At 41.3% G+C, this 22,975-nt stretch overlaps 1 protein-coding gene across 1 annotated transcript; it reads right to left on the bottom strand.

The window, feature by feature from the left end:
- Positions 1-226: 226 nt before the first annotated feature.
- On the bottom strand, positions 227-20,864 carry LOC115056714 (LHFPL tetraspan subfamily member 3 protein-like). The gene is made up of 4 exons (XM_029523395.1): positions 20,078-20,864; positions 4,023-4,259; positions 2,207-2,236; positions 227-1,630 (listed from the first exon to the last, which is right to left on the bottom strand). The coding sequence occupies exons 1-3, from the start codon at positions 20,502-20,504 to the stop codon at positions 2,220-2,222; spliced, it is 681 nt and encodes a 226-aa protein (XP_029379255.1). The 5' UTR covers positions 20,505-20,864; the 3' UTR covers positions 227-1,630; positions 2,207-2,219.
- Positions 20,865-22,975: the final 2,111 nt, after the last annotated feature.

Raw genomic sequence — 22,975 nt, forward strand, 5'->3', positions numbered from 1 at the left:
CCCTCACCATAATGTAACTGAATCAGCCTTTTGTTTAATTCTGATAAATGCCCAACTTTTTTCTTTTCTTTTTTTTTTTAAACCTGACATCCTGAATATTGAAAGCATGATCTTGCATAGAAATGTACTTCACATGAACAACAAATCAAGTCCATACTTTACAGTGAAAACCTTTATTAAGTGTTCATATATTCTCAAAGAAATCTCTTGAAATGCAGTAAGTTAACGTCCTTCTCCACATTTGCTAATTGTTTGGTATCTATAGAATATCTATTTACAGAAGAACACATCTGGGCTGGGACAGGCCTTTCTCCAACCATTATCACCAGAGTTAAATACTTAGGCATACCTGTCACTGTACACAATACTCCAACTCCATTATGTTACCCTGTATGTCCCAACAAAACAAAGAGAGGGAGAAAAACAGAAAGAGAGAGCTGGAGACAAAGACTGAGACAGGCAGATTTAGCTACACAACAGGACAATTGTGTGTGAGGCTGGCAGATTGGTTCACTAGCCCAACAAGTTATTGCACACAACACATTCACAGTGACATTCACGTACTCTATGTGCATGCACTCACACCCACTCCAAAATAGCCTGTGCTCTCCCTATACACACACACACACACACACACACACACACACAAACACGCAGGCACGCATGCACACACACCCAGGCACATAAGCATACACACACATACGCACGCACATACACAGCAGCTATGAGTCCTGCAGCAGGCAGTCCTAATAGCCCCCATCACAGTGTAGATACCACAGACTATAAAATATTATATTTCTTCTCAAACTGAAGCGCTGTGGAAAGTTAGATAGCAGGGCATTGAATGGGTTCTGTTAAAATTCCTAGAACATCTTTAATATTGACTGTACATAGTTTTTAAATACAAGTTTATTCTCTTTTGGATGATAATATTCTTATAAAACAGTTTATATTGTTTTTTTTTTTCCAGTAAATGAAGAAGAACAAAGGAGCATTGGAGAAAGAGAAGAAACTAAAACTTTCATTTCATTGTCAAACCTTACATATGAAATACAACAGATTTACAGAAACCTGATATTATCTGAAATTGAGCAGTTTCTTCTTTTCACAAATAAAACATGACACAGATTCTGAAGGTGATACACACAGCTAAGTGTTAACATATTTTAATATTTGTTATTACAGTTTGTTAATGTTTGAATGTGCTGAATGGTGTGTACAGCTGATAGGAGTGACGTGGCGTATGCGTACGTGTTTGTGTCTGTGCTCGTACTGCAGGTATCAACCCCGTGCCCTCTCAGATAGGTAGTGGATGGTCCAATTCTCTGTAGAATAACAGTCTCTGCCCCTGCCATGGTCTATGTAATGTTGCGCAAAGGGTTAGCTCGGTAGACATGTTGGGATAAAAGAGCGGTGGGCTCGGTCTAAGTGCTGGGAAATGATGAGAGGATTGTGAGCAGGGTGACTTCAAGGAGAGGGCTACTCTGAATTTTTAGCAGGTGGCTGCAGGAGGCAGGCTTGCTGTTTCAATAGTATTCATCTCTTCCACAGAGCTAGACTGCCTTTCTTCATCAAGCTAATGTTGAGGGGCTGGTGCTTTATGGAGATGGGAATATGGTGATTCAGGAGCCTGAGCAAAGGAAAAAGAGAGAGATGTGGATTAAACAAACTAAAGTAAAATAGCATCACTTAATATAAGATTAGTTTCTAAAAAAAATTAAACATTGTTAAATATGAAACAGTTTTGTTCGGCTGTTTCTGAAAATACTTTGACTTTGGATGATTTAATTATGTTTTGCTGATAATACGTACATACTTGAGAATTTAAATGCAGAACCTTTGCTTATAATGCACAGTATAATCTACATCATTGCTTTAGTACCTTAGTAAAGGAAGTGGGTGCTTCTTCTACCACTAATTAGAAGCTTGTACTTAACTTTCCATGAGTGAAGTTTTATTTACTCCACTACATTTACCAAACACCAACTGTGAGCAGTTAATTTATATATTAAAGGGGAACAAAGCGAACCTTGGATAAGCTCATACAACAGTCTAAAGTCACAGTGTGTTAGAACCGGCTTCACCTTAAACAATAACATGTGTGAAATATTAAAGCGGATGTATGTTTATATAATGACAGATAGCTCTTTGTTACAGCTCTGTTAGAACAACGTGTGTTTCAAGATATATGAAGATTTTTACTTACTATATAGGTTTGATTAGGCATTACCCCCCTCTGTAATAGACACACACAAACAAAACCACAAAGAAATATATTAAAGTGGTACAACATGATACTCAAGGTCATGCTATTAATAGACTGCCATGTTGCACGTTGCCAGACACATGCATTCCTCACAAAGACTGGCTGCACTGCACACAAACACCAGTAGATGGCATCAGGGAAGAGGTAATTGGTAAAAGGCCATACAGCTGGAATGAATTATTCATGTATAATAGATTCTGGGCATGGGCATTGGGCTGCCCAGTGAGCCATTTATTGACTAGTGCAGCTACTGTACTGCCATTCAGGTTTTCTTCTCTATGATACTGGCTACACATGTGTCACACTGTCTTTTCATCTTGTATTTGTCATTTGAAGGTCACTAGATTTGCGGGAAAGAGAAGAGAAATTCACATTCCTCCTCTTGGGGTGCTTTACTGATTGCTACAAGCACAGAAAGTTAAATATGGCACCGTGACACTGATCTGTGCATTTCTTTCAGAAGGGTGGGACACCGAATGGGTCTAAGCTCCTTGTGCTCCATTGATGGTATTCCCTTGTCTGTTTTCTCCTCACTCTTTCTCTTCACTTCTCTTTTGAGGGCAGGTGGATGACCATGCCTCTTTGTGTGAATCACAGGACACACAGCATGCACCTACTGATGCCCTTTCCCACTGGAACACAGATGGGAAAAGGCCTTTTGACAGCATCTCACTGCATAGACATCTCGTCGTGATCCAGAAGCACATACATGGACTCCAGGCTCAATCAGGCCATTTCTATGACACTATCCCTGTATAATTGGTCTGTGGTGGGCCAGCGAGGCCTGATCGTGTTTGAGTCTGTCAGATATTCTTGTGTTGTTTTTTTTTTTTTTTTGATTGGACAGTCATAGTGCAGAAGTGTGCAGGTATTTTAGTCATAGTGAGGCAATGCTGAAAATGTTAAAATCCCACAGTAATGATTTATCACTTCATTTGAGATGTTTGAATCCTCATTAAGCTTGTGACGCTAACTGTATAGCGCATTTTAATACCACTATGACAGCAACTTTGTCAGTTTTGCAAGATCTAATACAGAAAGGAAAAGTAAGAGCATAAGGAGGTTTGTGTCTCTGGATTAGGTCCAAAAGTATTTAGTGCATCAAACTCGTCCGACTGAATTCCCTTAATAATGTTACATTTAAAGTTTTCTAAATGTAATTTAGTTTTTATGGAAGCTGCATCTAAAGCTCATTAGGGTACATAAAAATGTTGGCTTTCATTGGTCACAAACACAAGTCAGCTAACACAAACTGTTTGCCAGACCTTTATCACCACCTTAATGGTTGTGCACTTTTCATTTCCAGCCTGGTACAACTCAGTGCTATATCAGAAAGCTACACTTAAAGCTAATTTTTAAGTACTCTCATTTGCTTCAGGTACATACATTTGTCAACCCACTATAGTATCATAAATTGCACTGAGAGTACATTTTTAAAAGCAATTGCATGACCTAGAGATTCACAAGCCAATAGCAGATTAAAAATAATTGGAAATGTAAGGAAATCACTGCCCAATTTCAGATGCATTCACCGTATATGCGGATAAGTCTTTATGATTTCATTGAATTGATGGTAAAAATGGCACAGATTCAGTGAAAAGTGTTCAAGGAGGCTGAGTAGGTAGCGGTCTTGCTCCAAAAGTGCTGCTCTGAAGCTGGCTGGGACTTTGTGACTGGTGCAGAAGGGAAGAGGCAGTTTTCTCAATGAAGATCAGTAGCATAGCACATTTTTCTGCATTAGATGGTTCATTCTCACCCTTGCTTTCAGCGAGCAGCTCTTCTGACATGAGGCCATCCTGACGGTTCCCCAGGACAAAGGCAAGGAAGGAGAGGATGAGGGCATCCAGGATGCCCATAATAGCCAAAATGTAGGCCCAACGCACTGAGCACGCCCCCAAGCTGTATTTGTCTGTTTGCTCGCCGCACATCTGCCGCACCTGATCGCTGTCCCAGCCATCAGGATAGATCATACATCCCAGCACCAGACAGACACCTGGTGGGAGGCAGAGAGGGTAACGGTTCATAATAGAGACGTAGCAATAGCAGGCAGGATAGAAGATGAAGAAATGGGAGAGAGGGACAAAATGTGGAAGCAGAGCAAAACGAGAGTGGAGGTAAAAGGGCATAATAACATATGAGCTTGGTGACGATTAGCTTTTTGGGGTAAATTAAAGGAGAAGGATGGACATTTGAAGTCCTTTAAAATTCTTCAACCTGTTATTGTTTATTGTACATATTTTACTCCATCCATTGCTTTGATTTTAAATTTCTTCCCAAAGGGTAAACAACTATCTATACACAATAAGTGGCCATAAAATAGCAGTAAAAACAGAACATCCACAACATACAGTAGTACAGTAATATGACATATGATGGCTTAACTGCTGTGGTCATGTGAAAAACAGGCAGGATTTCCTCATTTGTTTTCTTACATAACAGCATGGCTTTCTTTCTCCCAATTGCATTTTAAGAAGTGGTAATATTAGATTTGAACTCATATCCACTCATTCTCATCTTTGTTTTGAACCCCTCTCATCTTCAGTGTAAAAGAGATTCTCCTCAGAGGTGATGATGTGGGAGAATGGGAAAATAAAATCAGAGACCACGCACAGTCTTGCAGCCTTTTTCTCCCTCTTTGGTTTTTAACTAACAACTCCTCATTCTCAGTTTGTGCCCATGGGGTAAAATCTCTCTCATTTTCAAGCTGAGCAAGGTTCTCCTCTGAGGTGATGCTGCAGCAGATTAGCAGAAGCTGACTGCACAACTATCCAGAGTGCTTTGCACATTATTAATTAAACATACAATATGACGGACCCACTTCTTTATACCCAAAAGACTTTTTCGTGTTGCAGGGATTTCAGATTTTTAACATTATTCTGTTTTGTTAGATCCTCACATATGTGTGTAGAACTTATATTGGCCTTATTTTCTATATTCTCAAACCCCCCCCCCCCCCAAAAAAAGTATCCTCTGTTCACAGAAACATTCTCAAACTGCCCACACACACAAGCATTAAAGCATTAAAACACTGCATTTGCTTAGTGTTCCACTGCAGTCTTTACCAGTCCTGAAAATTAGAGGGTGTCGAGAGACGTTTCAGTGAGAGAATTACAAAGCAATATTTGCTGCAGACCAACCGCATACTCACCAGAGCAGAGCCTCCCCAGGACTCCTCCTCTACCTTCCCCATGTAGCTGTCATAACAAATTCATTATGCACACAGCGTTTCAGGCAGCAGGGACTCAGGTGCCTGCTCAGACTCACCTAGATGGATGGAGGACTACAGCAACAACCTCCTCTACTTCAAATAGTCTTATATCGTTTCCTTTACAGAACTTTACTGTGTCTTTAAAGTTTTCCATGTAAAGAACATTTAATTTAGCAGCAGAAATAATTTTCATATATTCATGTATTGGAGTTTCTGCACCACAGTCATACAGCCCTGGGTAGTTTTATGAATGGATCAATAAAACGGCGTATTTTCTAAAGGTAAGATCGAGACTATAATATTTATTTTGTGGTGTTTATGATCTTCATTTCCCTTGGTATCGTTAGCGGCCGTTGCTGTTATGTAACTGCCTCGATGAAGATATGCATGCTAACCGGCAGGCTAACAAGCAGCAACTTCAGCTATAGACTTAATATGATAACGTGCTGCAGCCAGGCAGTATCACTGAGTGTGCCATGATGGATAATATGCTGTTAAGAGATGGACACAAGGAGAACAGGGAGAGAAAAAAGATAAATGACATCGACATCAGACTTCAGGTGGACAGGTGAATCCCCACCCGTGCATGTGATACTGCAGCGCATTATCATATTAGGTCTATAGCTGAAGTAGCTGCTAGCTGTTAGCATGGATATCTTTACATCAGGGTTAGGGAAATGAAGATGATAAACACTACAAGAGAAATATTATAGTCTCTATCTTACCTTTAGAAAATACACTGTTTCGTTGAGTGCTGTCTTCCCACATCTTCGGTCTAAAAGGCTTCAAGCGGATGTAGTGATACCCTGCTTCGCTTCAAAACGGAAGCTGGTCTATTAAGCAACAAATGTCAGGCCCTGTTGAATTGCTTATTTTCTGTCACGTTTAGTTATCCACGCACTTCCTGTTTTATTTTGGCAGCTTGTCTTCGCCATTCCCCGCTACCTACCAAGTTTCCCTGCGTTGTGATTACCCTCATGTGTTTCACCTGCATATTGTTTTGTTCCCTGTTCTTTCGTGTGCACAAGTTGTGCCCTCTCCATTCCGTGCCAGATCATCTTGTCTGTTTTCAGCGAGCAGTCCAGCATTCTTTTCTGTGCCGACCTTTTGCTGTGTCTGTCGGATTCCTTGAGCAAGTCTAGCGATTCTGTACCTCTGCCTGTTCTTTGTGGATTTCTGGTTTTGACCCTGGATCAGATTTGCCTTTGACCCCAGCCGACTCCGCACTTTGAGCCATCTGTTTCTTAGTCAGCTCGTTACACTAAGATGCCCTAGGGGCCGTCACAGACATTTGCAGCTGGTGTGTGATTCGGCTCCTGAGTGAGTGTCACTGAGGCGCAGCTGCACCCTGGGTACAGTGAGCTGAGAATGAACAGGTTCACGTCTACCTGCGTCACACAAAGCTAAACCTTCACGATCTGTCTCTTGCTAACAAATCTGTGACGGTCACCAACGCAGAGGGCCCCCAGCAGGCCTTGCCTTCATAACACAGTAACACACATGATGTTTGGCGAGCCTTTTCAAGGTCATCAAAGTGATTCAGACCATGGCTCAAGAACATTAAAAAACAGTAGCATTTTGTCCTCCAGTAATCCAAGGTTTTGCTCAGAACGGTGAGGGGAAGTTTGATGCAGTCAGTGTAGCAGGAAAGAGACAGCTGCCTCTGTGTGACTTCAACACGGTAACAGGCCTGATTTTTCTGACAGAGCAGCCTGACATGGTGCTGATAAACTGAGCCCATCACTCAGCTTGGCCATCATTCAATGACCTCAGGGAAGCTGTCCATGTTGTTTTCTGCCTGCTTCTCCATTGGGAATTTGGGAAAGGAAGTTAAAGGTAAATGGCCTTTGAATTAAATGGAAATCATTTTCACCATAGAATAATAAATGATTGCCACTATCCATTTTTGTCCGACCTGCAAGAATGCAATGAGCATTACAGCGGCTCATGTACTAAGATTTACTAAAGAGATCGAGCGTCACAGAGGACCAAGTATCATCTCATATTTTTGTAATCAACACATCACTATTCTCTCCCTTCTGATGAATTTATTGCAAGGGTAACAAAAGCCTTTCCAGATCCGTCTGGGTGTCTCTTAGATGCCTTGGGGTGAATTCAATGCCATCATGAATATTACATTGAGACTCAGGAGGAGAGAGAAGAGGATCACAGAGAGAAGGACAGAGAATGTTGTGGTGATCTGTCTGGAGGTGTGGCTGCTGTGAGCCTCAGCAGGTGAGCGCCATTGGACTAATCAGCAGCACCAAGACAACATCAGAGAGGCACCAGTTGTTTGGCCGTAACTGAGCGGACGACAGTTTCTGATGATAGCTTAATATTGTTTATGGGGGTGAAGTTCAGTTTAAAGTTAACAGTGGTGGTTGACATTGGCTAAAATGTTTATTTAGCTTTAAACTGTAAAGTATGTTAAGGCTTGTTAAAATTGTAAGACAAATAGGGGCCCAATTAGGTTGCTCAAACCCTTGGTTAAAATAAATACATTGAAGTATACATAGAAGTTAAAAAGTATTGAGTTTTGCTTTATTAAAATGCAATGTTAAAATGACATTTTTCAAAATGGTTGCATGTTTAAAATATACTTACTTTGGTTGATGGAAAATGGTGAATTTTATTTACGTTGGTTTTATTCTTGTGTTTAAAGGTCTTTCACCTTCCTTGTTTATTGATTAAATGAACTGACTGGGTGAACTCATGAGTCTGGTCAAGTCCTTCCTATTTCAAGTGCGAGAAGACATGACAGCAAGACCAAAAGAGAATCCAGGAGCCGTAAAATGTGTCAGTCAGTGCCGCTCGATATCTTCTCCAATGCCTACCTCTACAGACGATCATCTCACGGACACGCCAGCCAGGATTATACCAACAGAGGGTGCCACATATGCCAGTCCTGTTTCCAGAAAGTGTATGTGTTAAGAGTATGAACACATGTCTTCTCCACACACTGACTGTAAGCCCGGAGTCAACTAATCCGTAACGACACAACACAGTCCAAGATACCCAAGCCAGCACAATGAGACATCCACTTACATAAGGAGAGGCTTAAAACTCACAGAAAAAAAATCCAGACTACTGATGCCAACATCAGTGATACTAAGGGAAATTTGACCAGAAACCATGAACACCTCTAAACATACCAGGGCAACCCTTCCACTGGAGATGATTTAAATATTTAAGTGTTTTTTTTATTTATTTATTTATTTTTTTTTTAAAGTAGTGTAACACGGAGTACATGGTATGGTATATGGTAAACATTAATTTAAATTCAAAATTTTAGCGCAGCTAAAATTAAAGTCATAATAACTTTAATTTTAGCACAGCTAAAATTACAGTCATAATAACTTTGCATTAAACATTTGAATCACAAAGGGAGCTGCTTACAGAATTAAAAACAGACATTTTAGTTCCACTGCAGTCCAGTGAAATACCATTCATGTTACGTTTCCAGTTGAGTTGTTTCCATGTGAGTCACTTGGCAAAAAAACAAAACTTAAAGCATAGTGTTATCAAGAAAGCGCCAAGAGGAAATGATCTGCTGTCTTTTCCCACTGGCACTGCATTGGAGCAGAACTTCATGCTGCAGTAATAAACTGTGTGCTCCAAATCCTCAACACAGAAATAGCAGCACCCTTGACAGAATGCAGCAGTCAGTCAGAGCTGAGACCAGATATTACCTGACGGCATTATCTTACCCTTTCAGTTTTTTCACCCCGCTCCGTCTCTCCTCCTGCTCACAAGAGAGACCACGTGAAGGCCGCCAGCAAGTACCCAGCACCACTAGCGTGATGAACACTGGCTGCCATATGTTGGAGCTGCTACACGTACACCCTCTTTGTTTGCATCTTTTTCTTCCTGGGTACACTGGGACCATGCGAGTGGAAAACTGGGCTGAAAAATTCTTGTTGGCTAACAGCAGCTTATGTAACAGACTGTAGGTAGGGCAGATCTGGTACAAACAGCGCCACAGGAAAGGCTGAGAGCAGACCAGCAGCAGAACGCTTTGATGGCAGAAGTGCATTGCCTCATTTTTACAAAGAGACATCTAAATCCCATCGATATTGAAAGAATCCTGTTTCCCCTTATAATCTGTGTGCCTCATTTACAAGTTGTGGTGACAGGAGGACTGACAGGACCTCCAAAGAAGGAGGAATAAATACGAAAAATAAATCACATACTGTTTTTGAAAGGCATGACTTATATATCGCCATGGCATCTTGCTCATGCTTTACTGTAACACTGTCAAAGCAGTTTAATAGCTGAGTGTGTTCTCGCTCTCCCAGCGTGTCATTGATTGCACGAGGAAATATACAGATTTGTGTCCTCTGCTTTTTCCCATCATGTACACATCTGCAGCACATCTAAGCACCCATGAAAAGGGATCTGCATTTTTCAACTCCCCCAGTCCTTTGTGGATCCTATTTTCTCCTCGTCTCATTTAAAAAGCTGTGACAAACTGAATTATGCATACACACAGCTCAAACTGTGGTATCTCACATTGCGTACACCAATCCAGTTCTACCACAATCGCACACACAGACATATATACCAGTAAACATGCCCCTCCATGTGTAACAAATACTCAGTGGCTTAAGTGTTCATTTGTGTGGCTAGGTTCACATCTTGGTGCTGATAATGGAGATTGTGTTTCCTGAACTGGCAGCCTCCATGTGTGCCTGTGGCATTTAAGTAAAAAAAAACCAAAACAAAACGTAAAAGTCGGCTCAAAAAAGATATTGCCACAAACTGTTTCTCAGTGGGGCTTCCTCATCAATATGCGCAGGTCTGATTTTAGGTAAAAGTCAATGTGACAGTCCCACAAGTGAAGTAGTGACCTGAGTGTGAGCCAGCCACATAAATTCATAGGGTTTATATTTCTTCATAAAGAAAGCTTTCTCAGAGGAAAATGAATTGATTGCTTTGATTATTTGGCCAGTACTGTGATCCATTTAATCCCTGGTGCTTGTTTTTTATGCTGCTGTACTCAGTCTTAATCTCCAGGTAGAGTTAAGAGTCCTGCGACCACTGAGGTGAAGTGTGAGAGCGTGTCTCAGAGCTACAGTGCCTCAGGCAGCTGGAAACAAGCTGCCCAAGGCTGAAAATCAAACAGTGGAACAGAGGTGGCACCAGTGGAATGAGCCAAAAAAATTCAAGGGCCATTTAACTAATTTAATCATTTCACAACATATGGTTTATATTGGGGAAGAATGATGGTCAGCGCTGCTGAGACACAGCAAGAAGGCTCTGGGTTCAAACCCCTGGTCCAAGGCCTTTCTGTGTGTGGTTTGGATGTTCTAGTGGGTTCTATTCAGGTCCACTGGCTTCCTCCCACAGTTTAAAGGTCATACAATTTTAGGTTCGTTTCTGATCCAAATTTGCCCTGAGGCCCTGAGTGTGCGACAAATGGTTGTTACTCTGTGATGGACTAGTGACCTGCCAGTGTCAGCTGGGATTGGCTCCAGCCCCTCTGTGACCCCGATTGATAAACAATATTGATAATGAATGGAAGTTTGCATTTAGACAGGCACATTTTTTGAGAGCATTCTGGATTTTAAAGGTTGCTGCAAGTGCTTGAACGCACCAGCAAGGAAAAGTTTTAAATGACTGCATTATAGTACAGTATTCACAAAAAAAAAAAAAAGACAAAAAGCTGACCATCGCTCAGTTCTGTCTACAAGTCGAACTACTGTTAGTTTAAGTCAAAAATGATTTGGAGTTTGGTAAAGTACCCAGAGGTAATGTGTCACATGGGAGAAATCATGGCTCAAATAATCTCCCAAAGGTTAGAACCGCCTAGATTTATCTGAGAGGAACACTGGCTTTATATAAAGAAACTGGCATTTAAATGGTCTAAATCCTGAAAAATTTAACATCTGAAAATTCTAAGTTGATTTTGTTTAGAAAATTATCTATTAAAAAATGAAGATAGCAAATAATTGTAGAACAATCATCACCTTAACTCTCAGAATGACATGTTTGACCAGTTTGTTCTACAATGCTCTCAGCCACTAGTTCTCCAAGCCCCCAAACCTGTATATGAGAAGTGTCAGAGGGACATAAGAGTTAAAAAAAAAATAAATAAAAATAATGACGGATCTATAGGATGAAGATAGTTTCATGTGGTGAAGGCATAAGATGAGCATACTTTTAGACAGCTGCTTGGATAGAAATCAAAGTCTCTTGTCTAAAAAAAAATAAAAAGTTCCAAAGTGTCAAAAATACAGCGGAAAGTGGGGCAAGAGAAAGTTTTCAAACTGACTCCAGTTATCTCCCCAAGAAGAAGAGGAACAGGCCTCTCAAGATGAGCTGTCTAGATTCCAAATCTATTTCTGCAACAGCTATTGGCAAAACTCAGCGTTTCCTACAAGGAAGCAAGGCGCTTCCAGGCATTTTCGGTTTGCCACTCTCTCTTCAGCTATTTTCTGCAAAATGAGCACATAATTCTCACAGTTTGCGTCTTAATGCGATGAGCAAAGAACTTATTTCATCTAATCGTCTCTGTCAGGACAAGTCTCACAAAAACTTTCTCAACATCTTGCAAGGCTGCAAATAGTCTTCGCCCATTTTGCACATTAGAGTGTATCTGTGGGCTGCAGAAGGCGCTCTGACCCAGACCACAGGGAATAAAACTCAACTGGAGGAAAATTAGCTTTAGGGAGATCATTTTGTCTGTAGCTTCAGGTAACGCTTGGTGTGCTGTACGAATCTGAAATAGAGACATGAACATAATCTCTGCCTGGTAGCAGAGGATGAATTGGAGACGACATGTCTATAGCCACCCACACATTAACACTGAAAACTGCTCACTAAATTGATTAAACAAGCAACCAAGTCCATTAAGTTTAGCTGTCTTTTAAGCTGTGTCTCTTTTGTCAGTTGCCTCTATTATAGATATCATACTTCAGGTTAAAGCGGAGGCGGGGTTGCGGAATGAGAAGGTAGAGGGAGGGGTAGAGGAAAGGGAGCGCAGTGTAAACCGCAGTGAGCAGAGCAGGAGGGAGTCAGGCTGGGGTGGGGAGCTTATGTAACAGGTCCAGATGCAGCCTGCACCTCTACAGAGGATAGTGACTGGCGAGGGCCAGGGGGATCAAAAGAGCCCTTTGAATTCTCTCTGAAAATCCTGAGCGAGGCCCCAGTTCAGGGACAATGGGGGTAAAGTGTTCTCGCTCAATCACAAGTTCATCAGGAGTCCTGAGCCCAGAAAGGCTGAAGGTCTGCAGCAGAGCACTAAGGAAGGATTTTCAGTGGAAATAGCTAAATTAAATATTAAATAAATTAAAAATACAAGATTCCATAAATGCTCACTTGAGCAACCACATTCTAACAAAACAGTCCTCGAGGGCTACACTGACTCACAATCCCTGTTACTGACAAAAAATGAATATATATCACACAATAAATTTACTTAAGACAACGAACAAAAAGCTCCTCCTACTGCTCACTATTCCTGCTTATTGTATTACAAGTGCTCATTTTGAAGCTGGTCATCATGGAACTCATTTTAGCTGCATGCATTGGTGACATCATGTGTCATGTACAATGCACAATAGTCCATAAAGAAATCAGACTGCTTTTTGTCATCAAAATTCAAACATGTCACAAAAGTAGTGAGAGTAACTGTTAATTCAATATAGTGAATTATAAAATATGTGATTTAAAACAGAAAATTCATGATAAAGTGGTTTGAAATGGAAACAACTTGGGTTACTTCAGTAAATTACTTGGTCAAATGCACACTGGAAAACTTTTGTGTTTGTGTCTTTGCATGAACACACATCACGCAATGTCCTTGCTACCCCAGCTCATCCCTCATCCCATATCCCTCCTATGTGGAATAAATCAGCAGCCTCTTGCGCATCCTCCTCCCATGCACCCCTGCCTGAGCTGGGCCACTTCTGAGATCGCAGGGATTAAGTCCAGTAAATCTTTAGTCCACACTCTCGAGGTGAACAGGGGAGTCATGATGGCATCGTTGCTTCTCCACAGCGCATTGGCTGATGAAACTGCATTGATATTTTAGCTGGATGATCAAAAACGTGTTCCTAAATCATACTTCACTAATAAGCCTGGTAACTAATCAGCACCTGGTCATCCATTTGACCCGTGCTCGGACAAAGTGGGCTTGGTATGTAATTAAAAATACATGTTCGGTACATCATGCAGATGTCAGTCGTCTCCTCACAGACAACCATTAGTGGCACGGATGATGGTTCCCCAGCGCTTCCCACAAGCTATAATTAGATGGTTGAAATGGCTGTATGAATTTCTTAATTACAAAACATTAGACTCAGAGAGTATCAGTGCAGAGGTGATTTGAAAACGCATTATTTTGGTAGATGTGAGGGAAATGGGTAAGAAAGCGAGACTGATTTTTTTTTTTTTCCTGGCAGTGTGATTTTAAAAGTAAAGAGGAAAAATGGAAGAGAGGCATTAAAGACATCCAGAGAAAGAGAGACAAAAATATGAGTCACAGTGATGACTTTGTTCTGTGATAATCATCCTGATCATCCTGTAGGAGAGCTATGTGAGGATTAGGGCACAAGGCAAAGCTATACAGCTACAGGACGGAAAACATGATATTAAGATTATTTTTGGTAGATTGCACTTACGATGATCACTTTTTGCTTTCCGTTTTAATTGGGAAAAAAATAATCATGGTGGGATTTATGTTTGGGCTTGTATCGAAAAAAAACATGTCCGTTTACATCTAGAGGATATAATTCATTGTCTGAGGCTATCATCAAAATGCTTACAGCACTAACAATGTATGGAGATACTGGAATACATTTTATCTTCGATATTTCACTTGGCCTTATAATGACTCCAAATATATATTTTGATTAATTCCGCAGCTCTACTGGGTCAGCACATTCAGTTTGAATGTTACTATTACTATAAAAACCTGCTGAGGTTGCAGTTCAGTCAGTTACCTTATTCGGAAATGTTCTTGTTTCTCTTTCTCTCACAGACACACAGCACCTGGACCATCTTTATTTCTCACCCATGTTTCATAGTGAAATGTGCTAATGCACCTTGCTCTAGGAACTACAGACAGTGTTCTTCCAAATGTTTCAGTATTTGCTCACAAATCTGCGCCACTGGGCATCTGGCTCAGTGTGTTGCAGAGAGGCAACACTCTGCTTGATGTAGCTGCTGCAGCACAAATGACTCCATGCATCAGACTGTTGCTAACAGCCCTCAAACTGTCACAAACTACTGTTAAATAACAAAAAGGTCCGAGGTAAGACTACTCCCCCGTCGTGGGCTGCAGATTAGACGTCCTGGTGTAACATTTCTGAACACTTAAGATAATTTGGGTAGAAATGTTGCAGGTAATTTAAATCTCTCTCTGGTTTATTTGGCCATAATGCAGATGTGTTTTCATCAACATCTCATGAGTGTCAAGTCTCATGAGCTTGTCTACATTTATAAATACACCAATAATAGACCTTAGAATAATCAGGTGATATACACGATATTTTGACCAAAAACCTGCCTTTTTCAAATGAGCTGGTATGAAAATCTGTCAGGAACCCTGAGTGCCTTCAAATGTCACGAAAAGGAACATTGATTGATTTCTATGATGTCAGTAATACAACATGTCTCACTCAGTAAAATGTATTTTAAATGATGTAAAGTGAAATAATTTTGCCACTTTGGAGCACAGCAATAAAATGTAGTATATAAAATCCACAACTGACCAGTTTCACATTGCAAGCAGTCCTTTGATCCATACTTAACATTGAATTAATGATTAGAGCCGCACAGTTCAAACGCATTCTGTAGAAAACTTTCCTTTGCTGCATCAGTGTGGTCTTTCAAAGTACATTCACAATGTCAAAGCAGTCTCAAGTGAACTGACGTCCAGATAAGTACATATAAAGCTGATAGAGCAGTACATAGTTATCTTAAATCATCCAGGCAAACGCAGCGACGTGCAGCTGAAACGTGTGAAAATAGCCAGACCCACTCACTTGAATTCAATGTGACATGCAGTTAAGATGCAGAAGGTCACTCAAGGGTGAATAACAAACACCGCAGATGTTTGTTGAAAAAGAAAAACCGATAATGTGTTGAAGGTTTATGTGTGACTTGTGTGGTAAGTATTTTGTTTACTACTTTGGGATCAGAGCAACTGTGGACAAAGCTTAACAGCACTTCAGAGAACGTCGTCTTTGTAGATTTTCATGGAACTGTAGTTCATTTATATGCTAATTTCTTCTACTGCGTTGTATTGTTTTGTATGGGCAAGTTGCAGGTGCATGTGGCCAAAAAGGTTCATCAAGCTGTGAGCAGATGGTTATATATGTATATATTTATGCAGAGAAAGGATGTGCCTGTTTTCAACCAAATGGGCTAAATGAATGGACTATGTGAAGCACATAAACACACACTCGAAGCACAGCAACAGACAAAAGCAACATAATCAGCCTTTTCCTAACTCCAACACTAATCTGCTTTTAAAGGCATGAATAGTATCCAAACAAAAGGGCTCATTTGCAGCTTTACCTCCGAGGAGCTGGAACACAGGTCTGGTCCCGCTGCAATGAAAAGTCCAGCTGTGTGACGGAGGCTTTTGTGAGATACACTTCTACATTCAACAGGGTTTTAATGAACAATCCTCTCAGTAGAGCTAATGGAGCACGGGAGTGAAAGTCAGCCACAGAGAAACATTTAATAATACAGAGAGAGGTGACCTGAAGGACTGGTATTCTGTACCCTCTTTGAGCTCTGTTATCTGACTTGTTTTCTGTCTGCCTTCTTGCTTTCTGTTAGGCTTCATATCTCATATCTTATTTTTCTTTTATTGTCTCCGTTGGTGTGTCTGTTTCTGCTTTGTCTTAGCATGCCATCTTCTCTGACAGAGAAGTTTCAAATTTTGAGGTGGTAGTTCATTTGATTTTGGTGCATCTGTATCTAAAGTTGACTTCGGCTGAATTTTTGAAGGCTCTGTTGGCTGTGGCAGCATACAGGTTTGAACAACATGCTGTACATATCTCGAATGGCAGACCATCAATCAACAACCTTCATACTTTCAAACCTTCAAACTTTTTAAAGAATCAGTTTTTGACCCTTTGTCTTATAGCAATCTTTTGACAAAAAAAAAAAAACAACAACAATATAAACAGTGTTGTTTTTGACAGGGACATTTTATTCCCTGTCATTAGAATTAATTCTGAAAATAATCTGCAGGTTGAGTTTTGGACCAAATCTAGTTCTTTGTAAACTTGCTAATGTTACTGGTCACATGAGATCTGCCAGCAGGGAAGGCAGTGGAAAATGTAGTCTATATTGACAATGTACCAAACATAACAAAACTTCAGTAGCTGTTAACATGAGGTCATTGAGTCCAAAGGTCTGTATTGTAGCAGGCATTTCCAAACTTTTGAGTGCAGCTGCTGTTGACTCAGTGACACTGGGCTAATCTCCCCATCTGAGGCACGCATAAAGTAACAGTCATCCTTGAGATTATCCAACTACCAAAAGCCTTTTTGCAGCAGACGTGTTTATTCATGCCAAAATCACAAGTGTTACCAGTGACATTAATGATGCCTTATTTACCCGTGACAGCTTTTTGACTCATCAACAGGGGAATCCTGGAGAAAGAACAAGTTTGTGCCAAGAGTAAGCGAGGACGTTAATAAGAAGCAGAGACTTGGCCATTTAGTGTGCCTAATCATTCTAGCAAAGCAAGTCTTTTCTTTCTTAATTATTTCTAGAAAAATAGCAGCCACACACTCAAGCCTACGCTAATAGGACAGACCAATGCACAACATAAACAACTGGAGGGGAAAATAGAAACCTGACCCTTAAAAATGCAATTCTTGGAAACAGTCTGTCTCTTCCCAAACACTCCACCCTCAGTCGGCACATTTTTTTCTGCTGACTGAACAATCCTTACGTCTTGCTTATTCACAGGTATGATTCACACCATATATAACATAGGACTTTTTTTTCTCTTTTTTCTAGAAGGCATAACAATGCAGAAAATGGCGGTCAGCCGACATTGTAGGATGCGTAGAGACGGTTTAATCCTGAAAAGTAATTATTGCTGACCTCGCAATCTTCCTATTTAATTGGCGTACCTCATAGAGCTGCAGTTACAAGCCATAAATGATGGAGAAACAAAACAGATAGCACACACTGGACAGTACAGACTGGAATAAGATTAGTAAGAGGAAAAAAGGTAAAAGCAGAAGGGGAAGAAAGAAAATAAAATTGAGGAAAAGGGAGAGGAACGGGAGATGATAGGTAAGATTAAAATGAGCAAATGAATTTGATGGAGCTGCACGGGGGGTGAAATTGAATTTTGCTGCATTTGCCTCTGTAGAAAAAAAAAACCAAAACCCCACAACCTGACATCTGCATGCCACAGACTTGAGCAAATGCACGGACAGAAATAGCTCTTGTGAGGAAAGTATACTGGGTAAGGATATGAGTCCATCTAAGGCGGCAGGAGAAGATCTGTACTCGACCTTGTTCAGGTCTGGTTGACATTTTGAGCATTCTAATGTGTCCTGATAGTTTGCTTTCTCATCAAACATTCAACATTTTTACCTGGTCCGAACAGAAGAACTCTCTTCCTGCATGCATAGAATTGTGTGCCTGCTCTCACTAACTGAGACCCGGCATGGCATGACAACCTTTTGACCTCAGCCCACAGGGATTTGAGAAAGCTGCTTCATGTTTGGCATGCGGTATATCATATTAATAATATAGATTTTACTAGCCCAGATGCTGTGACCTTGATCTTGAGTCAGCGTATTATTAGCCATTTTACTTGAAGACGAACGGTAGAGTTATATAATGTTTCTCATACCTATCATACCACAGATAATACAACATTAATATGCACCAAAGCCCAAGAAAGTTTTGAAATGTAGCTTCACAAAGACAGAAGAAAAAGACCTGTTAGGATGATTGATGATGCTGAGAGATGGATCGCTGCTATGGAGCAGAGAGCAGTGCTCTGAATACTGACTGGGTCATTCATGTCCTTGGACCAGTCGATCAGCAGGGATGGGAGTCAACAAGCTATGTCTGACATACTGTGTGAAATTTTTATTTCGCCTTATATGATTGGTGTGAGATGTGTGTTACATTCATGCTCCCTAAATCTTGTGGATGAACAATAAGGAGGCAGTAAAAAGAACCACAATAGTCTTTTCTCTCCACACACACACAGACTGTGGCCTCCCATTTATAATTTTAATATTGACAATTTGTACCTTGCCATCAAAACATCAGCTGACAGTAAGAGGTCCATTACAGATGCCAGTGGGCCACCTGATATCCACAGGGCTAGTAAGTGAAGGCAGCGTGAGTTTAACCTTCAGCTAAGTGTAATGAAGTCTGACAGTGCTAAGCAGCCAGGTTTGCTCATTAGGCATCCCTGTGCCAGCCTGTCATGGTCAGGGTCTATCCTCTTGGCTTTCTCTTTCATCTCTTCGCTGCAGAAGCGCAAAGCCCAGCAGTCTCCTCATTAGGCAAGCTTATTGTGTTAATTCAGATCAACATAATGCACTGAGCTGGAGTTGTTCCAAATAATCCCCCCCATTTGTGTTTGTTACAGGAAGCAGGTTGCTTTGACCACTGGTAGAGAAGAGTAGATATTTTGCTGATATTCATGATTTGATAATTATGATCTCATTCCTTATGGAGGCCTCCAGTCACACTGGATGACATCAGGCCCCAGTTAGAGTGCTGCCAGTAGCTGACAACATTTAAATACCCCAAATCTAACACACAAACACACATAGACCTGTTGGCTGAGGCCAGATCACTGATCATACAGTAACTGTTTAAAATTTTGTTTTTGCTGCCTTGTGCTATCACAGTAAGATACATAATCTATAATGGTGTACACATGCAATTTGGTGTGAATTTTCAGTATTTATGTTAATTAATTCTGTAAATTATGAATGGTGCTGATTTTGAAGAGATTTTTTAATTTTCTTTTCCAGTATCCAGGGTGTTACTGAAATGGTAGACTACCATCAAGTCTGGCCATTAATGAAGAAGAAATATTAACTATTTAGCTGTTTAAGATGCACATTGATTAAAGCAATGTGTGGTGTTTTGGGAAAATGGTTTTCAATCACTAACATAGAGGCATTCAGGGGGGAAAAATTAGGCAAAGGACTTTTTATATATGATACCACATGTAGTATATACTGGGCCCCTAAATGCAATGCCTGTTAGAACCTCAGCAAAACTTCAGCACCATGGACAGCACTGTTGGCTGTGAGAAGATCCTAGCCTCACTTATCTGATCAATAGATCAATCAGATTGACACCTCTCCCCGTTTTTAAGAGTTGAAGGGCCTTTTAAAACGTATATCAGTAAAACATTCCCACACCTACTCATTTGATCTTAGGAGATCTGTTCCCTGGTGCAAATGGGTTGGTGTTTTTTTTTTTTTTTTTTTTTTTTTTTAACTCAGACAATAATCCCTTAGCTGTGAATGGGAGAAGTTGTGCTGTTTGATTTCAACACACTCTCCCGACATTTTGTGAAAGCAGTGAGATTAAATGATCATCGAAGCCCCTCTCAGTGTCCTTCCCAGCCACAGCCACGAAAGTCAACATACCTGAGGCTGCTTGCATCCAGCCGCAGATCTTGTACACGGTGGAGGTGCTGAGCAGGAAGAAGAGACTGAAGCAGCCAATGCAGGTAACGACGAGCATCATGGACATCCCAATGAAGAAGGAGGCGGCCTTGAAGGCGCCGGAGGGGATGGCGGAGAACTCGGTGAAGCTTCCATGGCAGGCCAGGTCTCTGGAGATCCCGTCTCCAACGCAAAAATGAAAAAGGCCGAAGTAGCCGGCCTGCGGCGTATCTACGCCATCGCCTATCCAATAAGGCTGCGAGAAGATGGTCACGTTAACAATGCCGAACAGGATGGTGAAGATGGCCCACAGAAGTCCGATGACACGGGAGTTGCGGACGTAGTTGGTCTGGTACAATTTCGCAGCTTCAGCAGATGGTAGCATTGATGCGGCAGATCCTGGTATCATTTTATGAAATCCCGAAGACTAAATGAATGTTGCGATGTGTCCGAGCACACAGCGAGCACTAAGCATTTAGTAGCTTGTTTGTTTTTTCCTCTTTAAAATGTTTCTCTTTCACAGAATCATCCTCAAAACGGCGAGAATAAGCGGCGAATCTACAACCGTGCAACTGCAACACAGCAACATCTGCCAGGCGCGATCAACTCATGACGTCGCATCCTAAAGCCGGGCGGTAAAAGCGGACTGGGGAGCTGCGGCTCCGCGCTTCAAGCCTGGATTTCACCGAGAAACTCTGCGGACAAATCGGCTCCCTCCCGATGCCCTGCCTAGCCGTCAGGCGTGCACATCGCTGCCGCACCGCGTCTCTCACCGATGTCCTTGGAAAGACTCACCGTAAAGACCAACACAAAAATGTATTATTCACACACGCGCGCGCACACACACACTCTCTCACACACACACACACACACACACGCACGCACACGCACACTAACCTCAGCTCCACAACACGAGACGTGCACGTATCATCACCACCCCTCCAAAACACAAACAGCTGCAGCCTAAGAGGAGCAGGTCGGACCGGCCGCTGCCTCCGAACTGGAGCGCATCCAGTAACAAGTTATCGGCGCGTATTTAGGGATGAACACCGCTGACCACAATAAACGCTAAGAAAATACGACGGACCCTCCCCCTCAGGATCGTTAAAAGGGAATTAATTGTCCGGGTTATGACAGCATCGCAGGGCTGCCGGTGGTGCTGGGAGGCGGTGATGGGGGAGGAAGGGAGGGAGGGACCTGGGCGGTGGACGCAGAGACCAGCCGTGCCGTGCGCGTCAATTTGTGCAAACGATGGCACACACGCACCTTCAAGATACCGCTGCGTCAACAACAGTGCGATTCTCAGTGCCCAACCGAAAGCCATGAAACATGCAGCAAATGTATTTTCTAAAGCCAAATCAGTTTTTTTCTTCATAGCATATCAGCCGAAATCTTTTGCCTGTGTCACCTGCTGGGCTAGAGACGCAGTCGATGCCGCTCGGCTTCATGAAATCTGCTATTTCTCTGCCAGGAGGTTATGTAATACTCCATGAAACTGCACACGACGTCCTGAAAAAAAAATAAATAAATCACACAGCCTGAATACACTTTGATTTAGGTTTAAAGATTCCAAAGGTAAAGAATGTAAAGTCATTTCTCACTATCCTCAGAAGAAAAATGGAAAAGGTAATCATTATATGAAGCGAATTATACTGCTGCAGCTTTTCAGTTCTAATGGCATTTGTCTCTTTGTGTTGTGCACTCAGAAGCAAATACAAGCACATAAGAAACCAAAGGATGTTGCTGTGGTGCAGCGACGTGGATCTTTTAATTTATTTCCTGCAACTAGAATGACTTTGTGAACATTAAATAACAATAATTAGGCTTAGTGCTAATTTTCCCTTTGCAGCTGTGCCTGACTAGCTCTGATTATGACTTCAGTATCCCCTCATACATTTAGATGAATTAATACCCATTATTTTGCGCCATGTTACTCTGCTAAGAGTGACTGTTCCCATTGCCGGCTCACGGCTCTTTAAATGATTATATGGTCCCTTTTCTATGTCAGATGCTTTGTCCAATTTTATTCCCTTGCTCCCCTGCTCACTCTGCATAAATCCAATTCAGTTGCTGATGGATTAGTATTCAGAATTTACTGTGGAGTTCAACACTAATGCAGCAGAGTCCAATCATCACAGTGACAGCAGAACCATTGCATCAGATATCTAAGATAGATATTTCCTTTGTTTGTTTCTAAACATGCTAAATGTTTACAGCCCTTTAAGGTAAAGTGCATTGAAGACTATGTTCATTTTTTTTTATTCCTAAAAAGGTTGCAGTTTATTCCAACCTGTAATTTATTGCAAATTATGCTTATTTGTTTAAAAAAAGTTGCAGTTTGTATTAGTGTAAAATAAACTGCAATGGATTTTGAAAATGAAACATTTGTCTGTGGGGGGGAGGGGGCAGAAATGTTTGGGAACCACAGCTTTGGTGGTTCAGCCTTCTTGGAGAGAAGATTGGACAACAGAGAGACTGGAGAAGGACATGAAACAAAATTAGCCTTGTCTAGGCTGCGGTAACTCAAAGTTATGGAAAGCTAAAAAAAAAAAAAGCCTTTAGCTTGTTTTCAGATTGTCGCAATGTGTTCAGCAGATATTGCGTTGGCGAAAGAAACGACGGAAGCCTGGAGGAGAAGCGCTTTCAGAAAAACATTGTTTTATTGAACTGCTAAAGTTGTTAGAAACGTGTTTTAGAGATGCAACGTTGTCTTCGAAGCCGAGGAGGTCAAATGAGCAAGGTGTTGTAAGGCTAGCTAGTGACTCCGAAAGGACAAAATGTCTCAAATATACACGCATATATACGTCTCCGATAATGGACACAAAAGGAAGTAAGTCACGTTTAATAATGGTTAATGTCGGCCCAAATAAACCTGAAAAT

This window comes from Echeneis naucrates, chromosome 16, assembly GCF_900963305.1.
Source record: "Echeneis naucrates chromosome 16, fEcheNa1.1, whole genome shotgun sequence".
NCBI lineage: Eukaryota > Metazoa > Chordata > Actinopteri > Carangiformes > Echeneidae > Echeneis > Echeneis naucrates.

Bases quoted from the DNA above. Each gene is read 5' to 3' on its own strand.
- LOC115056714 (XM_029523395.1), bottom strand. From the start codon at position 20,504: ATGATACCAGGATCTGCCGCATCAATGCTACCATCTGCTGAAGCTGCG. The intron at 4,260-20,077 runs GTATGTTGACTT...GCCTCCCACCAG, and splicing joins CTGGATGCAAGCAGCCTCAG to GTGTCTGTCTGGTGCTGGGA.